The sequence below is a fragment of the Corvus hawaiiensis genome, chromosome Z (assembly GCF_020740725.1).
Source record: "Corvus hawaiiensis isolate bCorHaw1 chromosome Z, bCorHaw1.pri.cur, whole genome shotgun sequence".
NCBI classification, from domain to species: Eukaryota; Metazoa; Chordata; class Aves; order Passeriformes; family Corvidae; genus Corvus; species Corvus hawaiiensis.
The window spans coordinates 7,921,371-7,941,707 of record NC_063255.1 but is presented as its reverse complement, the minus strand read 5'-3'; the positions used below and the strand labels follow the sequence as shown (position 1 = coordinate 7,941,707).

Here is a 20,337-nt window from a genome sequence, read left to right as displayed (position 1 = left end):
ATTTCACTGTTGCAAGGTGACAGGTGAAAAAAAAGTACCGTGGTGGCTGGTTTTATTTGTCAGTTTTAGGTACAATTCATGCCTCTTGCTTCTTAGTAAGTAGGCAGGTTTTCAAATATATGTACAGTTTTTTCATGTGTGAGGAAATGTTTCTGTGCTTAGAAACTAACTGTACAACAGCTTTTCATTAAAAATACGGTCTTTACCAAAGCCAGCTTGGAGGAGACTGAGGGGGGATTTATCGCAGTCAAAACTTCCTTGTGAGGGGAAGAGGAGGGGCAGGTACTTCTCTGTGACCACCAACAGAAGTCAAGGGAATAGCCTGAAGTTGTGTCAGGGGAAGTTTATGTTGGGTATCAGGAAAGGTTCTTCACCCAGAGGGTGGTTGAGCACTGGAACAGGCTCTCCAGGGAAGTGGTCACAGCACCAAGCCTGACAGAGTTCAAGAGGTGTTCGGACAATGCACTCAGGCACATGGTACTGTTCTTAGGGATGGAGCTGTGCTTGGCCAGGAGTTGTACTTGAGGATCCTTGTAAGCTCCTTCCAACTCAGAATATTATGTGATTCAAGCTATTTTCAGGCAAAAAGTGTCTCTTTGCTGTAATCATTCCAACCAGTAGTGGACCTTGTGCTGATTACTTCAGTTGGGTTTACTGTAACCCTGACAAGGTTAGAATACTTCTGTTCTCCCCCAGCTTATTGCCACAGGTAACTGGAGTTGCATAGACTACTGTTAGTACCAATACTGACATTTGAGTATCTGCCTTTCCTAGAGAGATTCAGTGATTAAAAAACTAAAGCATCTTTAAGACATTATAAATGGAAGTGCTGAACATGTTTGATGCACAAACATACCCTCCACAAGCAAGGGTGTCCTGAATATATACCATTAAAACCCACCAGAATACCACATATTACATTTTCCTACGAAATTTGGTGAATGAACAAGCAACATATACAGACTACTTTGGCTTCTTTAAATATAGTTGCTAACATTAGCTTTAAATTTAGCAGCTAATAAATAAAAGCAGCTAGAATTAAGAATAAATGTCTCAGAACTATTTAAACTTCATCTTCAGTCGAACCCACACAATGAAATTAGTCAGTTCACTCATGAGGGCAGAGGATTGAGAAAGGTAATGATCTTTTTTCGGTTTCTTCACCTAGCAGAATTCAGTACAGCCCTACTTGATTTCAGGTGTCCTTTTCAAGTACAGATGCTGAAAAAGGCATGGTTTTTGTTTTTATGTAGGATATGGACTCGCTCTTATCCTCATGTTAACCTGGGCCCTGGATAACTAACCCTACAGCTGACACAAACAGATGTTTTTATTTGTTTAAACTATTAGGTCAAAGGGCTAATGAGCTAATGAAAATGCTTTTAAGAGCTATCAAATGAGGCATAATTAGCTGGTTTTCAGTTCCTATTTGTATGAAACAAAAGAATTAAAAAGAATTCTCAGTTTACAAATCTTTCATTTCATTCCTAGTCTTGGTTAAGAGGCAGATTTAAAAACAGTGACATGAAAAAAGCATACCTCAGTAGCTGCATCAGCAACTTCAGTCTGGTTCAGCATGGTGTTCTTCTATCAGCTGTTACAACTTGCATTGTGAGAGCAACTTCTACTCAGTGTTTGACAGGATAACATTGAGTTGTTATCAATGAACCAAGCTTCTATTTTTCCCAGAATACATTCCTTTGCTCAGCTTCCGTAGCTTTTGTTCCGTATATGTACTTTACCACGTCATTTATTTAAAAAGAACTTCCAGTCACATAAACATGTGCCTCCATTTAATATTATGGAATAATTGTGTAGGGATTATTCCAATCTCTGTTTCACCAACAAACCCGCAATATCTTTCAGATATATTTCCAGCGTAACAACATCTTGCTGTGGAAATAAATCAGGCAGTTTTGGGAAGTTTCTATTTCAAATGTATGTATGTGAATGTGCAACCATGTATGATGTACCAATGATTATACAGTAGTATTTGTTTTCACTTATGAGTAGATAATTCATCTTGAAGAATCCAAATCAAGGTAATACACCATGCTCCCAAACTGGCTACTTACTTGAGAAACAAAAACTAACCAACTCAATTCTACACGGTGTTTATTTTCTTTTTTTTTTTTTTCTTTTTTTTGATAGTGGAAATCATGTATAAATCACAAACAGTACAAGTTCCCCATGTCAGTAGCTGACCACTTGATTGGGTCAACGTCTGTGTATAGACACTGTATTTTTAGTATAAAGTCAAGATAATACGGCAGTTAACTGATACGACTACAGTAAAGATACAAACTTTTGTAATATAAATTAATTGCCATTACAAAAAGGCAACTGTATTAAGTAATACGGTACAAAAATCTGCAACTTCTATAAATATAATGAAATGCGAGAAGTTAAATGAAATAATACATCACAGATTTTTGTATAGCGCATTTGAATAGGCAAGCTAAGATACACATGGAGCATTATACAGCAAGAAAGAATATAAAAACCCACTAAGACTTAACTTTTTAGCCATACAAGTGCCAGAAGTACAAGTACAGGACACAACATGAAGCAGTTAAGATTACCAGCTCAGAGTAGGTAGACAAAGAAGTCTTACTGATGAGTTGTAAAGCATTAGGCAGCAGACAGAAGGTTGTCAAAACCAGCTGTTGTTGGATACTGATTGATAATGTTTTCATTCTGATGGCTGAGACACTGCAGACAGCCACAGGTCTGAGTAGAAGCCCAGTATGGGCACACATACATACACACACAAAGTAACTTAACAGATGGCTAAAAAACATAAAAGCACAGTATCTTTTTTAAAAAGACAATGTTCACTCCTTAATGAACTTGCATGGAAAGTAGAGCCTAGTGCCCAAGTTTATTCCACCTAAATGACAAACACATGTGAAAAGATTAAAACAAACAAACAAAACCCAAAGCAATTGAGATTGGTTATTTGAATGAAAACTGAATGGTGCTTAAGTAGTCTACTATAGCCAGAGCACTCAACAACACTATAGACAAGAAAGTGTGACATGAGCTGCTATGAACATTGTTATCCCCTCATAAAAAGGTGAAGTTGTTTATAGACATTAAAAAGGTACACATCCATCAAGTCCATCTACAACACAAAACCACAGAAGTACTACATTCAAAGTAAAGTTAAGTGTTGGTCTTAGCCTTCAGCAGTTATGAGGTATTGTTTCAACCTATGATGAGGAATGATCACTGAAAAAGCATACTCAAAATAATTCTGCAAATTAAAATCACTGCTTCTGTGCAGTTGACATTTGCCTAAAGAAAAAACAATGAAATATCAAAAGGTCCTAGTCTACGTGGCCACTGGCATACTCCAAAACCACATTATCATGGACTTCTTGAGCCTTTCCATGTTAGTCATGTAGCACCTTCAAACAGTGCATAGCCGGGAGATCATGACCAAAACATAACTTGGAGCTGCTAAAGTTTTTGGACCAGAAAAACTCACTGATGGTAGAAATAAGTACAGTTTCAAGAATGAAATACAGCTGGGCTTATTTTCATTTCCTGTACATTTTGGTCTGTAACTAAAGGAAAGCAGGGGGAAAACAGTAAGAAAACATCATCTCACATCTTCTAACTAATGGCCAATGAAAAAGCAGTAAAAGCTTCCTCATTTTGTCTCCCCAAACTGTCTGCCTTCTCTGGGAAATAATCCTCCTACTCCTCCTCACCACTCATTTTTCATTATCTCTAAATAGGACAGAAATTTGGGGACCTTGTAGAAATCTGGGGACTCTGTAGTCTTTAAGTTCACGTCAGCAAAGAGAGAGTTTGGAAATGTAAATTAGATCCAGTTCCTCTTTAAATCCAGGGAAAGGAACCTTCTTAGCCCCCACAAGAAAAACTGATGGGCAGCTGGGTCCCCACTAAAGTGTGCTGAGAGAACTGAATCAAAGCAGGGCTCCTCTGTGCTTTAAAATGAACAATTCCAGTTCTTTGTTGTTTCCAAAAGTATTAGAAGTGAGACGATTGACCTGGCAGGAAGGAGAATATAAAACAAAGCAAGGACATGCCTTTCAGGCTTCTTGCCTATTCCATCTCAAAATGAAACAAGGAGTTTACAAGTTTTCCCAGCTTCTTTCCGATAACAGGAAGCAGTTAAAACAGTGGGAGCAATGCAAGAAATTAATGGAAGTTGAAAAGTAAACTAAAATACCTATGAGAAACATTTTGCTTAACAGAGAGTAAAATTACAAGTAATAGAGAAATGGCTTTTATAAGCCTTTAAAAGCTGATATTCGCTATTTTCTTATCCCCAAATAAACTAGTGAGAAACTACAATAAACTTCAAACAGAAGATAAATGCTCAGAGTGGAAAGATATGTTGCTTAAAGCCCTGAAAACAAGGCATTGTGTGTTTCAAGACAGAAGCAGAGTCCATGAAGAACTAATGACACCTCACTTGAGTTTGTGTTTGCAGACACTCATGCACAAGCGTTGCTGAATGCGCAAGGCACAGCATTCAAGGTGTGCACCAGTCCAGTGACTGATCTGCACATACCCTGTTGTTACTGACTTGGTGAACCAGTGGCCTGGCACGTTTCTTTAACGGACCAAATCAGTTTATAAGGTTTATAAAAATCAACAAAAGGCAGCCAAAATACTGCAAATCTACAATGGGGAAAATACGGAAACAGGAAATGTGGACTGTGTTACTTGAACCAAATAGACTTTTTCTAAATGTATTGCAAATGTTGTTTCCAACGACTACTTTTTTGTCTTCTAAGTAACACTTAGCCCACAGGAAGTTTGAAAGAACAAGATATAATCCCCTTGAAAAGACAAGCTTGTAGTACAAACACTGGAAGACCCTTAATTATGGGATAGATGCCTTGGCAATGTTACAATAACAGTAGTAGTCTATGAATGAGTGATAGAGGAAGCAATCCTTACTTAAAATCACTTAGTCTATCTAGTGATCTAACTAGTAAATCTAACTAGTAATAAAGCCTCCGCAGATGAACTAACAGATATTTGCTCTGCTTTTCTTACGGAAAACAACTTTCAATGAAATGTATTACTTTATCCAACTGCTGTATATTTCTAAAATCTTTCCTATACTTCTAAAAGCCTTTTTACTTAGATCACCTGTTTATGTAAGCTATTTCCCCCAAGTACTGTTATCTGTGTACATCTATTTATTAATTTACTTTTCAGTAAACTTCCAGCAAAATACCATACTGCCTCTGGCAGGGTTATGCAGTGACTTTAGAAGAGGACTCAACTAACTTGTACTCTGTGTTTTCACTTAGTAAAACTTCAGGAATAACCTTTGCATTAACATGAAACTGCCTGCCTTTTAGGTATCCTATTAAGGTTCTCAGTGGCTGTGCTTTTCCATAATGTGAGGTCAATAAGCAAGCTAAATTAAGACTCACAAATTCTTTAGACATTAGTTATTTTTTAAAATCCAAGGTAATACGTGGAATTCCTCCTTTACGGACTACGTTACTTTTGTGCGTGTAACATTTTCTACCAAGGATGATCGCGATGCAAGAAAGCAACATGCAGTGTGCAGAAATAGTGGTAAACAAAGAGGAACTTCCTACTTCAGTAGTGTAGACAACTTTACTGGAAATAGTTGTGTACCTGATTCACAGAACATTTATTTTAATGAAACGACATTCTGCATTAACTCTGTATGAACAACATATCACAGCTCAGCCTTGATACCACACCACAATTAAGCTGTGACAGAGTGAGCAGGTACAGTGATGTGTGGGAACCACTTCTTTCTCTTGGCTTTCACATTCTTGAAGGTTCGAAGTCTCTCTCTTCTAGCAAGTTTATTAGAAGGGAGAAGCTGTCTTTTACTGCCTCCATATCATCCAAGGAGCAGGGTTTAAGAATCCAGCGCTTTCCACGTGCAAGTGGCTCAAGTTCAAAATATTTTTTTATCTATTAAGAAAAAAAAAAGAGACTGATGTATTATATTATGACAATTCTCTGTCTCACATCTAAAAAACCAAACCAAACAAAAACATGTAAAAAAATCAGGATATTCATTTTTAGAATCTTACCCACAGCTGCTCTTATAATACAGGTTATAAGACACAACCTGAAAGTGTTTCTTTAGGGGTGAGCGACCTCCTTAGAAGCTACTATTCTACCCATACATTTAACAGCATGGGAGGTCTGAGGAAGAATTGTACTGACTTGAGGCAAAGAGCAAAGCACATGAAATATGTGCTCAAAAACATATCCAAACCAGCAAAAATAAGTAAGAAATTCCAGGTTGCATTTGTATTTTAATGTTAAAAATGTATGTTTCATTATACTCTTACTGGTAAACACTTAAGATGTAGAATTTGTCACCATACTACTCTAACATCAAAATTAAACATAAAAAATGTACAGATCCTAAACATTCCAGACAAACATGAGCTATAGCACAGCATCTCTTAGTAACCAAGAAAATCCTATAAAAATAAAAATTCTTTCAAAATTTCTTAGCTTTTGTAAAATTAAACACAGAAGACTAGCACACTGCTGTTAGGAGGATAGTAATAAGTATTATACATGAGACATGATGCAGTTTCTTGGAAACACCAATCATTACTGACATTGCATCAACTGTCAAGGCACAAATACAGACCCAGAAAGACTGAGAAAGGAAAGATTTTAGTTCAGTGGTATATTCCAATCACTTTTCAAAATAGAAAGTACAATATCAAAACATGTTTCTGACGTCTCTTAGAAGAGAACAGTAACCTGCAGGTTATACTGGTCCAGTTTACTGTTTTCATTAAAATTTTAGTCTTCGAATGTATTTGATCCAGAAGTCTACTCATGTTTGACTTGTTCAATAGACATTTAGTTTTTATATCCAAAACTATAACCCTCAGTTCTTGCTACTGTCCATATATAACAGAAATACTTAGTCCTGACTTAGTTTGCACATTTTTGTCTGTGGGAATTATTGCCAAATACTCTTAATTTTCTTTTATCACAGACTGTGTCATAAAAATGCAGCACAGTTACAGGAACAGTTGCTAATAACATAGTAGGCAGTAGAGGCCCTAGACAGGCAACTGGAGCCACACTGTGTAAGGCTCCATGTACAGAAGGAATAAAAAAGAGAAAGGAAAATAAAAAGGCTTTCAAAGTCCATACAAACTGCAACATCTCTATGTAGCTCTTACAGTGTCTACTGACAGAATAAACAACAGTTTTGTTTATCTATTAATGTATTCTAACAGAAGAAACCAAGTTGAGTTGTATAAATTCACATAATTTTTAATTCAACCATGATTATGTGTCAGGAAGGCTTTCTTATTTTTCAGAAAGGAATTTCAACCAGAATGTTTAGTAACAAATATCAGGGAAAAAATTGTGATTTTGAGATGAGAATTTCTGCTTACCCAGAAATGACACTGTGAAAAATTTTAAATCTCTTTCCATCGAAGTAGAATTGTATCAATAACATTTCAAAATGAAGTGTGGTACTTGACATTCACTTCCCCTTGCACAAATTTTAGAAAATATACAAGTTGAAATAAATGGGCTTTCAACAAACCACTATTTTAATATCAACATACCTATTTTTTAGCATTGCTATCTCAGTGCCACATCAGTATCTGATATGTTAGCACGATTATATGTGATAAAAACCAAGATACTCATCTCTGCAACGTATTGCAACGTTTCCAGCAGCTTGAATTTATCCCCATTAATATACTGAGTTAATGGCACTGATCACAGTACTGGAGAAGCAGGGTAAGGAAGCTCTATTGCCTGTTTCAGCAACATCCTCCTTGACTGTCACATGAGGGGAGGAAGCAAAAGCTGCACGAAAGGATAACAAAGCAAAGTGTCAGTGCAGCTAGTGGATAGAGCTGCCCGCTGGTGTTAAGCTGACAAATATGGCTCAGTAATTTGAGATGTTTCAGACCCACAACCCAGAGGATGTCCACCACACCCCCTCTACTGGAAAACTATTGCCATCAGACCCTGGAGCTCACTGAAGTCAGTCTGCAATCTTCTTTACACAGCCTCTTGAATTAGGGCTCTGCCTTACGAAGGAAGGTCATTACATTGTAAGAACAGCACTTGGGTTTAAAAGTAGAAACACATGCTCAAGGAAATGATGGCAGTAAGCACACTAGCACTGAGTCTTGTGCATTTGTGGGCAAATACAACACAAGTTACCAAGGTAGCCTCTAGCCAAGAAAAACACAATGCCTTTAAGCTGTATTTCAGTGACTGCAGATGCCAACAGCACCAACTGGTTTAGCGAAACAAATTTTGTAGATAAATTATTTCAATACCCAAAGTTGATTAAAATTTTTTTGTGTGTTTCTAGCTGTGTAATCAAAATGTTACTAAATCGGTGATGTGCTGTCATCACTTTCCACACTAAGGAACAGTTCAGAGTATCTGCATTAAAAGATCCTAGATGAATGCTAAAATGAAAGTGTTTGTTAGGCAGTTGTTTCTTAAATGTGAGGGTTTGATACTGGCATGAAAACACAACTGATTATATTCACACAAGTAACAGCTATTTTATTCATACCTTCTGCAGAGAAAAAAAAGATTTGCTGGATGACTCGTGTCTAATACAGAAATCTAGAAAAACAACACTAATTGCCTTACAAATAATAACTAACTAAACCAGAAGTAGCACAGAAGTGATTTTCCACAACCCAAGGGACACTTTGTGGTGTGTTACTATATTTCCTCCTTTAAACTTCGCACCACAATGGAGTTTGCTAAACCTCAAGGTTTTGCAAGCGAGCTCTCTCTGAACTTTGAAACTTCCAGAAAGAAGTTTGCACAGACAAATATTTTCCAATTTAATGTAACTTTTCCTCCCTTTAACTCAGAAGAAGTAATTCTGTTCTAAAAGCAAAGTACTTTTTTTAGACTTGAAAAGATAATCATTTTTTACATGCAACAGATGAAACATGAAAAGACTGACACAATCAGATGCCCAACTCTTTTTGTATAGTTGAATTTTCCACTGGAATGCTCTCAGCTCTCCATCCCCCATTTGTTTTTCTAGTTGCTTTCTGCCCCACTGACCATCATCCACATTCATTCCCTGCAGATTTCCTAAGAGGATGTACAGTGATCACCAAAGTATCCAAAGAAAGCTGAAATTCTCTGAATACTCACATACCTAGGTAGCTCTTGCATAATCAGAAGTTACTATTTTACAGCTCCTTTCAATTACATTAGCACAAAGGGGTGAGTTCCTAAGAGAGGCTCCTGTCTTCCCCTCAGCATAAACAGTGAAAAGCCTTCTGCCTGTTCATGGATGCTGCAGTGGAATATAAAGACTCAAACATGTTTCAGAAGTCTGACACATTAGATGTGCTTTTACATACTGGCTTTGCATTTTTAAGAGTTTACTTTGAGTTTGCTAAATTTTTGAGATATAATCTAAGAAGAAAATACAACCAATTAAATCTAATTTTAAGGTTTATTTACTAATTTTTACAAGATCTCACTGTATGTCTTGACTCCATATGGGGGCCTTGTTTTATAGAGAACCTGGCATTGTATTTACGCCACATTCTGAAGTCAGTAAAATCTAACAATACATGTTTGCAATTCCCACTCTTCCCACACTCCACCTTCTAAGTCCTATTCTACTGGCACAATACACTAAACATATGGTTATCAAATGTTGCTTAACCTACGTGCTAGAAAAGTCAAGACACAATAAAAAGGATCAGTGCCCAGAACCTCAGCTGGTGTAAATTATCACAGCAGTGTGGAACTGATGTTACTAAATTGATATACGTAAGCTGAGTAACCAGGCCCTGCTGAAAGCTTTTCTATGTTCGATTACTGAACCTCATCATCTAGTCAGTTCACCACACATGTGAACACAAGATCTACAGAAAAACTTAGATATTATAATATATGAAAAGAGTAATCTCTATTATTCAACATGAAAAAAAAGCTGATTGAAAGCATTATTTTTCATTCAAATTCAAAATTATACTACCAAATTTCATCAACACAGAAAAGCTTCTAGCCCACTGTGACTAATCTGTTGTAAACAAATACAAAATTCAGATAGTCACTTACATTACCAGGCTGGTAAATGGAGAACTTAATGAATAAAATATTTTTTCATTCATCACTGTTTTATTGAACAATTTCACTGGGACAAAAAATTGTAGCACAACATGTCTGTTACATCCATCAAAGGCTGCCTGGTCTTGTCAGTGCCCCCACTAGTGTAAATTTTTGAAAGACCTTTACAGATTTACCAAGTATTACTGCAAAAGTGTGACTGATGAAGGTATGAATTAAACTAAAATCATCTAATTTGCTGAATCCATGTATTAACCATAAGACATGCTTCATTCATCCATTCCAAAACTGCATGGACAAGAAACAAAGTAATAATGGGAGACAGGGGTATTCCATATTCACACCGTTAAAGTTTCACTGAGCTGTGATTCTGGTAATATCTTTTCAGACATTATAATAATCTTCTTTTTGGAGCAACCATTTAGAAGACGAAGGAGAGAAAAGGAATTTTGCTTGCTAGCTCCAGGAACAACAGACAAGCTGCCTGTAACAATTCTTGTGCAAATTTAGTATATTTGGAGAATAGAAAAAGCCAAGAGTCCTTTACATAGCATTAAGTTTTAAAAAGGGAAACTACATAAAATTAGGAACTTAAAGAAAATTAACTGTGCAGCTAAAAAGGTAAAATGCTTGCAGGTGGCACAGAAAAAAATACCATAATTAGAGGCTCAGAGTATATTTATACTGCTACAGAAGACTTTAAAATAAACAAAAAAGCTTTCAACAGTTGCAGTAAGGAAAAGGATGGTATTAGAGGTAAAAGAAGTCATGTCTAAAAGAAGAAAAGAGAAAACAAAAGAAAGGAAATTCTGGCAAATTAAATAGAAACCACAAATGTTGACCTACTAACCATAGAGTAGAACTCATTGCTTAAATCACCACTGAAGCTGAAAAGTAAATTGAAATCCACTCTAGTCTATGTTGGTGTGCTGGACTGCAAACTGCACAGCCTCTTGAGCTGCTACATGTACTTTTCTGCTGTTTCTTTTCTGAGTACAGTGATTTATAAGATTGTGTGGAGTGGACTGATAGCCACTTAATCTTAAATCAACTGGTTCAATCCACTGTCATACAGGAGTTAACACATCCATGCTTTTCCTGAAGAAAGCTCCTTATCTGACAGCCCACTTAGCTAAAAAGGACCTCCTGTCTGACCAGAACAGCTGTTGTAATGTGCACAACTGTCAGCCAAAGTTTTGTAATATTTATTCATCCTACAGAGACACTTCACTTCTCCTGAAAAGATACTTCACGTATGCCTGCTCTTATGCTTCTTCTTAACAGTGAAACAATGATCTCATCCTTGTCTAGAGGGATCCCTGTAATGCACCTATGCATCATAAGCACTCCTCCTAAAGCACCTGTACCTCATATTTATTGATTCCATACGCACTATCTCTTATACAACAGGGAGGGGAATCAAAGTGCCTCAGATGATGAGAAGGGATAGTGATGTGCTGTGGTCTGGAGCAACCTATGCACAGGGCTACTCCCAGGAATGCCAGCTGAGGTCCAGCAACACTATCAGCCACAGAAATGCTTTTATATTTTAGTTCTTTGAGGATACGTATTTCACTGTTCACTGACTTTACTGTGCCAAGGAATCCAAAGTCTGTATGTACAATGTTAAAAATTTGCAGTGAGTCCATTAAGTACATATTATGATAATCAGATTTATGTAATTGAGGTGCCCCTTTATTTTTTAATTTTAAAATAGAACCTGCTGAAGTAAAATCAAAAGTAAAAACAAGTCTGTCTTCTTCAGCATTTCTGTGTGATAGCAGATTTCTCTAGACAAGATTACGAAACCATCAGAGGCCTTTTACTATGTCTCACAAGTAGTGGTGAATGCTTTACAAATTGGTATTTCTAGTTTGTACAGATTTCAACTTTATTTTTTTTCTTTTAGATTTCACCTCTTATAAAAGACTACTGAAACATGTCCAACTGAGCTTCGCACTTAGCTTTCTAAGAGAGCCGGATGGTATTTTTGGCTTCTAAGTCTTTACAAAGAAGAAAACAGTCACTTAAAACAATGTACACAGCGCTTTGTGCACTTTTCCATCCTTGTTAACTCCAGTGGCCACAAGTGACAACACTTTCAGATTGCAAGTGACAGCTGAAAGAAATGTATTTTAAAGAAGATAACTAACTATTCAAAATTAAGAAATTGGATGCCTGAAAAATCAGCATAGCCACACCATTCCAGAGAGCATGGAGTATTGACAAATGCAAGCATGAGACAAGAAAAGGGGGAGTCAGCTAGAGAGCTGGAAGGTTTTTGAAATGGGTAAGTTGGGGTTTTTTTTACAGATAGTCATGTTACAATGGGTCTGGACAAATAAGATGGGTGAGAGTGAGGACAGAAAATTGCAGAGGTTGTAGAAGTAGCACTGAGATTTGTATGTGGATGGAAGCAAAGACAGGATTTGAGAAGCTACTAGGATCCATCAACTTTTTGCACAAGTCTTCACCACACAACAGTCTACTACAGGGCATTAGATTTTTTTTGTTAGATTCTGTTATTTTATACAAAAGAAACAGTAAATCATGTGTAGCTGCCAAAAACATCCAACTATGCTTTGCCTTCCACGTCTTACTCACCCAGGATATTCCCTTCATATAAGCATGTACTTTTCTTACAACTGGAAGAAATACAAATAACACAAAAAGAGCAGAGCATACTTATATAGAGAAAAACAGACTTCCAGATTAAGGTTCATATAACCACATAACTGGAAAAACAAGACAAGGACTCTCAATTATCCAACCCTAGAGTGAGCGAAACAGCATCTCCAGTGACAAGGGAAACAAAAACAGGGAAGAGGGTACTGTACAAAAATGCATGCAATGAAAGCATAGTAAAGTACTTTCCTTTAATGCAGCTTTAATTCTTATTTTACTTCAGAGAATTACTCAGAAGTGAAAATCAGACATCACTTTAAGTTACTGCTCCTTTTGCTTTCTCTCTTACCCACTGTGTTTTATTAAGTAATTTGGGTTGCCACAGATACTGTCTGACAGTTACGCACTTACAGGTAAAGTGTTAGACTATAAAATCCTAAAGAGTAATGCTGAAAATTAGCCTTGGTTAAAGATAGCTGTTTGGAGGACATCTAAAATTCACATATCTTTTTTCCTTCACATAAAGCAGAGACACAAGAATGCCAATTTACTGCATATAAGGACAATTTTCTATTTTAGTGTATTCTTAGCACATCCAAGTATATTCTTCAGCTATACCAAAAATGACTGATTGAATATAAGATCAATTTAAACTTAGGACAACTTGTTTAAATTACTATTGTTGCCCTAACGTGTTAACAAAAAATATAGAATGGAACATATCGAAAGATAATTTTACAGAAAATCTACTGAAAGGTTTTACTATACCACCACTCATCTCCTCTCTACTGTCTCTCACTCAGGTTTGTTTTTGTTATAACTTCAGTTAAATAGCTTAAGGAATATAAATAACTAGTACAGACTTGACACTCAAGACCTTTAGGAAACATCTTTCAGAGATTACAGAGTTTTTGTAGCATCCTTGTTTTTTAAATAGACTGCAGGTACTCATGGTTTACTTCAGAATATAAGACAACTGACAGAGTATGCTGATTTCAGCAGCAAAATATGCTAGTTTTAACTACAGATTGTGGTTTGAACTAGTAATAAAACCTGAGACAAAAGTGCTGAGATTTTACCCTCCCCAATTCAGAAAAGTTCACCTGCGATGCTGAATGTCAAAATAACCTTTACAGTAATGAGAAGTCCAATGATCAATCCTTATTTATCACAACCTTTCTGCAAATAGCATTTTTTCTGTTCAGATAACAGTTAAACAGTATTTTCTGGAGAAGTGCATGTGTGATGATTCATTTGCATTTGCCTGAACATGTACATAAATCTAGTACTTGAATAAATAACATCTGTATACTGTGCCCACGTCTGCAAAGCACCAAAACACTGTATGGACATGTACCCTTGTATCAGCAGCAAAGAACAATATTTCTAAGGGCTTTGTGTTTGGCTCCCCACATTCACACTGCCGACACTGTTCCAAGTTAACAGTCAGTGTGAGCGCAGAAGAAAAGCTGCTCAGCAGTAGGTGTGGTTCTGTGAAGTGTGTGCTCCCACAAGAAGAGATAGACAGTGGTTGTGCCTATTTCACTTGTTCCTTACCAGGTACAGAGCACAGTGTGTAAGTGTAGGATGGTTCCAACCTCATTCCAGGTCCTTTGCCAATGGGAGAATTACTTGTTGAACAAAGTCTGCTTAGAGGCAATTGAAGCCAGAACTAACAGCAATTAACGATTTCTTGTTCAAAAGCAGAAACTGTGTAATAAAGCCACTTTAAAAAAGTTAACATAAAACAGTTGTTAAGCAAAAAGTGTTTCCAGAGACCATGCCTCTGCCAGGTTCCGTTGCTGGCTGCCAGAATGCCACAGGCTCTGTGACCCTCCCAGCTTCTCCAGCAACAGGAGCTTCTGTGGGAGCTGTTTCTGAGGATTTCTTCCTGCCATGTGGTTAGAGGATGCAGATTTGTACTTCGGGTTTTCTAGGTCCATGTCTCTGGAAAGATTAATATTTCCACACTCACAGCAAGCCACCACTTAAAACTACTATACCAGGTAGCACCAGACTCATCTATTTATTGATATTTTTTAACTCTCCAGCTAGAATTATTGCAGAACCCCTTCACGCTTGCTTGAGTAAGGCCCCCTCACTGCTTTCAGATTTCTTTATAAAGCACAAGGACACTAAGAGGAAAATTACACAGCTCAGTTCAGACGCAGTCCTGTACACACGAGAACATCCACATGCAAAACAAATCTTCCACTAATTCTAAAATGATATGAAATGCATAAGCAATCACTGATATGGAAAAAAAGTGAGCACTTTACCAAGTAAATGGGAAGTAATATTAGCAAATTAATGCAGAGATTTGTAGCAGTGGTACTGGAAAAGACACAGATGACCAGACGGATTTGGAGAAGATGCGTGAATGCAATGGGATGCTAAAGAGGTGAGTTGTTCTTTTGACTCTTGAACTTAAAGGTAATGGGCCAGAATCATTCTGCTTTTTAAGTGACAGTGTTTTTCATTCCATTACCATAGGTTGCAGCAGACTTTCTGAAAAGTCTTTTAGCAAACATATTCCATGGGAAGGCATAAGAAAATGAATAATGAGTATTTTTCTCTTACTGCACCAAGACAGTGCTTCCCTACATTATATTGATTCACACGTCAAGGAAAGAGACTAAATAATAGGCAGTTGACCAAGAGTGCTGTCCTAGGTTACAATGTAAGATATAACCAAAAGCATGTATTCTATGATCATCTTCACAAGCTGTTAAAGCAGGTGGGGGCAGTGTTCGTTATCTCCTACCATGACTCATCCCTGATGACTCCCTCCAGGGGCTATCTCTGTTTAATGGGCAATCAAGGACCCACCACATGACTCATAGAATTACATCAGTCCATTGTGAGATGCTCAGCCCAGGGGGGAGGAGCCAAGCATTCCCACCTGGATATAATCAGGGGTTTGGAACAGCATGAGCAGGCTTACCTACTGGATTCCCAGGGGACAAGAGCTACAAATGGACCTTCAGGTAAAGACCAGATCCTTCTACGGGATAACTGCTTCAACAGGACCACTTCATCTGGACTGCTACCACCACCCTGACTAACAGGGCGTCAGGTTGTATCCTGACTCTGTCAGTGTTCTTGTACTATTGCATTTATTTTAATTTTCCTATTAAATTATAATTCTGACTTGTGATCTCCCACTGGTTTATTTTCAAACTAGTCCATCTGCATATACAAGAAAGAAGAGAGATACACAGATATCTCAGGAAGGATATCAACCTTCACATATGTTGGGGTTTTAGGAGTTCTCCTTTTGTTTTTCCTGTTAAGGAATTTTCCCCATATGTGTTGCTACGAGACAATAATGACTGGATACTTAAGAGAGACAAAAAACCTGGCCACAGCTTGGGGAGCGGTCCAGCTGACTACTCTGTCTTACATGGGGTTTCCTCGTGTAGGGCAGAGATGCCACAATATTTGAACTGGGAAAAAGAGATTGGGTGGACCCCCTAGCTCTCTTGTGCTCTCGGCGTTCGGAGGGGAGAGAAGCTGCAGTTGTCGTGGGGAGAATTCATCACCACTGCGGTGCTCTGCCTTCTGCTGCCTTCCTTCTACTGTGAGTGGAGCTCTGCTTGCTGGAGCGGCTGTTACACTGGGACCCTATTTAACACCCTACCTCACTAAAAGAGGGACTTTCTCACCATCTGCTAGGGTGCCTCAGGGGAAGCCCCAGGATCCCAAGCTGGCCTTTCCCTGCCCCACTGGGAGCCAGGCTGCAGCCGCCCTGCCCCTGTCACCGCTTTGAGCCTTCGCTACTCTGTAGCCCTGCACCCCCTGCCTGCCCAGACCTCCCGGGGTCCCCGCTGCAGCTCTGGAGTTTGATACATCTTGTCTGCCACCTGGCATTTGTGCTCATTCCTGCCATTCCAGCCTGCTGTTCCCAAGAGTCCTGCTGGGGCACCGGGATCGGCTGCCCAGGGGTTTGTGAAGCCTTTGTCCCATCCCTCCCCGGGATCCCAGGCCGCCGGTGCCGCGTGCTCCCCGAGCTCGCTCCGGAGCGCCCCCTGCAGCCGCGGGGGAACCATCGCACCTGCCCTGCTCACCGGGAGCCGCCAGCGCCCCTGCCGGCTGCGAGCGGAACTGCACCCGAGGGGAAAGGGCCTGACGGCCGAGAAGGCTGGGACTGGGTTTGTGATTGTTTGCTGTCACTGCCAGAGTTATTGCTGTTTGTTTGCCTTGTTTTATATATAGAACTGTTTTATACAAAGAACTGTTATTCCTATTTCTAATATCTTTGCCTGAAGGCCCCTTAATTTCAAAATTATAATAATTCGGAGGGAAGGGGGTTACATTTAACATTCCAAGGGAGGCTCCTGCCTTCCTTAGCAGACACCTGTCTTTCAAACCAAGACAACATAAAAAAAAACCCAAAACAGCCCCAAAGTACCATACAAGGGCTTGGGTTGGAAGGAACCTTAAAGATCATCCTATTCCAACCCCACTGCCATGGGCTGAGACACCTTCCACTGAACAACGTGGTCTAAAGCCCCATCCCACCTAGCCTTGAACACTTCTGGGGATGGGGCATCGACAGCTTCTCTGGGCAACCTGTTCAAATGTTTACCACCCCCACAGTAAAGAATTGCTTCTCAATACCTAATCTAAACCTGTTCTCTTTCACTTGAAAGCCATTCCCCCTTGTCCTATCACCACATGCCCTTATAAAATGCCCCTCTCATCTCTCTAAGGAATGGCCAAACTCTGACTGACAGCATTTGTAAAACTTACGGTCTCCTTAAAGGAGAGATACTGAAAATAATATTGAAGAAGCTTAAAACAGGTTTTGTAGTAAAGCTGTTGTTACTTTAAGTGAATTAAGGCTTTCCTTTGTACACTCCAGCTGTGGAGTACCTTTAAAATAATTGAAAAGCCAGATTATTTCTAAAGAAAAGCACCTGGAAGCAGGTGCTATGTCCTAGTAATGCCCCAATTATCATAAATGTATCAACGAAAAACAAAAGCAGATACTTGTCAAGTGATTCCAGCAGAAAGGGAAACCTGGCTTTTGGAAGCTGACAGACAGCTCCTTCCCTCTACCTTTGGATGTGACTTGCAGTTTTACCAACAGGCCCTGGTGTTACACCTAGGGTAAGCAATGCACTGAAAAGGGAATCAAATATAGCAAATATATAGCTGACACTAACTTTTGATGAGGATGAGAAGATTAGCATCAGTTGATTAAAATATCTTAATGCAACAGATTTTTCTAAGCCTTCTTCACTCCCCTTAGAGAGTAACCTATCTATTCAAAATTGTGGTCTAATAAGAGGTAAAATCACCTCTTTGAATTCTGAGTTCCTGTGCTCAACCTAAGTCAGAAATCTGCACTTGCTAACTGAGTTTACTTTACATTAAAAATCACCATAGGCTAAGTTTGCTGACCACTAGTGGCAACCTAAAAGGTTATAACCACTAGCTTCTACAGAACATATTCAAAATTTGTACCATTTTACCACTTCTCAATAATGAACTATTATATATGTCTATAGCTAAGAAGACCTTAACACTCCTTACCAAGCCAGAAAAGGTTCTGTATATTGAAGTTAACAAGTTTAAGTTCCAAGCTCACATATGAGAAACAACCAATTATCCTGTCTGAAACACAGGCTTGTAAAACTCTCAGTTACTTGTAAAACGGTCTGCTACACACGAGTAAGATGTTGTTTAAATGAGTTGTTTGACTAGATGCATTCACCATGAAATTGATTCTTTTAAAGCATTATTTTTAAACTTGATACAAGTTAACTGCGTAAACTCAAAATGGGAAAAAATCTGGCATTATAAAGCGTAGGTTGCAGTATGAGTTTAGTATTTTACGAGGTTGAGGGTTACTTGAATGAGAAACCCATCAAGAACAAATAGCCATTTGTGAGGCAATAATTGAAAGGTTTAATACAATTAAACTATTCTGCTATTTCTATGCCAAGATGTGTAGTATAGGATCTATTGTTATATCACCACAGCCTGTGCAGCTCCAAAGTATTAGAAAGGCAATAAAACAACAAACAGAACATCCTTCAACCATAAGCACCAAAAATAAATCTAAGTCGTGATTTTTCTATAGCCTGAAAGTAGCACTATATCATAGCTTTGTTCTTGGCACTTCCAGTTATATTTAGTATTACTATCCTGTTATGCCTTTTATTGAGTGGGTGGCATGAGAGGGGGATAACTAGCAACAGGTTAAAGAATATTCTTCAATCTCCAGCTCATAGACACAGTTTTCAGCTTTACAGTGGTCCAGATTTCAAAGAAAAAGAAACAATTGCAAGGAGGTAATGGATTTAAATATATTAAAAAACACCCAAAGCTAAAAATATGTTCTTCAATAACATTTTAGATTTGAATATTTAGTACAGTCCTATAAAAACAGAAAGATCATGCCAGTTTTACTGAAAAGACTAGAAATTGCAAACTAATGTTTCATGTTTGCTTCCACAACTGAAAAATGATTCAATTGTTTTATAGGGAATCAGTGTACTAACGGTACGTTGCTAGTAATTCAGATCCTTTAGTGACTTATAACAAAAAAGGTCTACTTGGCAAAGAGCTAGAATTTTAAATATTAATAATGTAGTATTTCCAACTGTCCTCTCACAAAAGAAATTACCTCCTTATAAGATGAAGCATTAACAACATTTAAAAAAAATTAATATTATGAAGTGTTTTATATATTGCTCCAGAAAAGCTGGAAAAGATGCTATGTTGCCTACTGCAAAACTGTTTTGGAGATGAATCAAATTCTCAAGACTTAAGACTTCAAATAAGTAGTATTTGCACATTGTACAGCAGTTTCCTCAGCACGCAGTGAAGAGTGCCACTAGCCACACTGTTTTATAAGACCAGCTGTAGACAGATTAATAGAAAGGACATGTCAGTCAGACCACAGGCAGTGCATCAGGAATTGGAGAGGGTAAGCAGAGATCATCCATATAAAATGGCTTTAGATGACTTACAAGCAATAAAACATCCTGCTTCAAAAGATGTCTAATCTATCACAGCAGAAATGACTTTATATTAAAAAAAAAAAAAAAAAACAGTCCAGCTGGTAGTGTATCAGTTTGATGTCTGCCAGTTAGAAAGCACAATCTGCAAAAGGACTTGACAACAGTGGAAGAAGAGTATACTGAAAAGCGGACAATGTTTAGAAAAATCAAGATGAAACAGTGACATTTGTCACAGAAAACAAAAAATATTTCCTTTGTTTCCTTGACAAGAGTTAAAATGTGTTAACAGGATCTATCTGTAAAAAGGTATAAATTCAATCACCTGGGTTTAGATTAAAGACAAACGTGGACAAACAAGTACAACTGGACCCTATAAAAAAATACACTGGCCAGTGGTCTGATTAGATCTTTAGCTGTTCTTGTGGGAGGGGAGAGAGCAAATCTGCTTATTTTATACGAAACACATGCAAGACCATAATGCTTATAGTAGGATTTGTATACTCCATTTTTAATTAAAGGTTAACATATCTGACTTTTCTGAATTTTGCCAGAACTGTAAGATAAAACACAAAGTTCTTTCCCTTTTAGCCTTGTCTGGTTTTATGGATACAGTATATGAAGAGAAAAAGCCAATGAAACTACATTTGAAGTT

The 20,337-nt window shown here is 38.0% G+C and overlaps 1 protein-coding gene across 5 annotated transcripts in view; it reads right to left on the bottom strand.

Moving 5' to 3' along the window:
* The window catches only part of ARL15 (ADP ribosylation factor like GTPase 15), a 255,678-nt gene that overhangs the window by 18,984 nt on the left and 216,357 nt on the right, over positions 1 to 20,337 (bottom strand). For 3 of the 5 annotated variants that reach the window (XM_048290887.1, XM_048290886.1, XM_048290884.1), the window contains one exon: positions 1,777 to 5,943. The exons of 1 other annotated variant lie outside the window; for it this stretch is intronic. In XM_048290887.1, the coding sequence (XP_048146844.1) occupies positions 5,791 to 5,943 (153 nt within the window). In that variant the 3' untranslated portion in view covers positions 1,777 to 5,790. Of the gene's footprint in view, positions 1 to 1,776; positions 5,944 to 7,406; positions 7,831 to 20,337 lie in introns of those variants that run through there. One more of the 5 variants, XM_048290890.1, reaches the window with a different exon arrangement.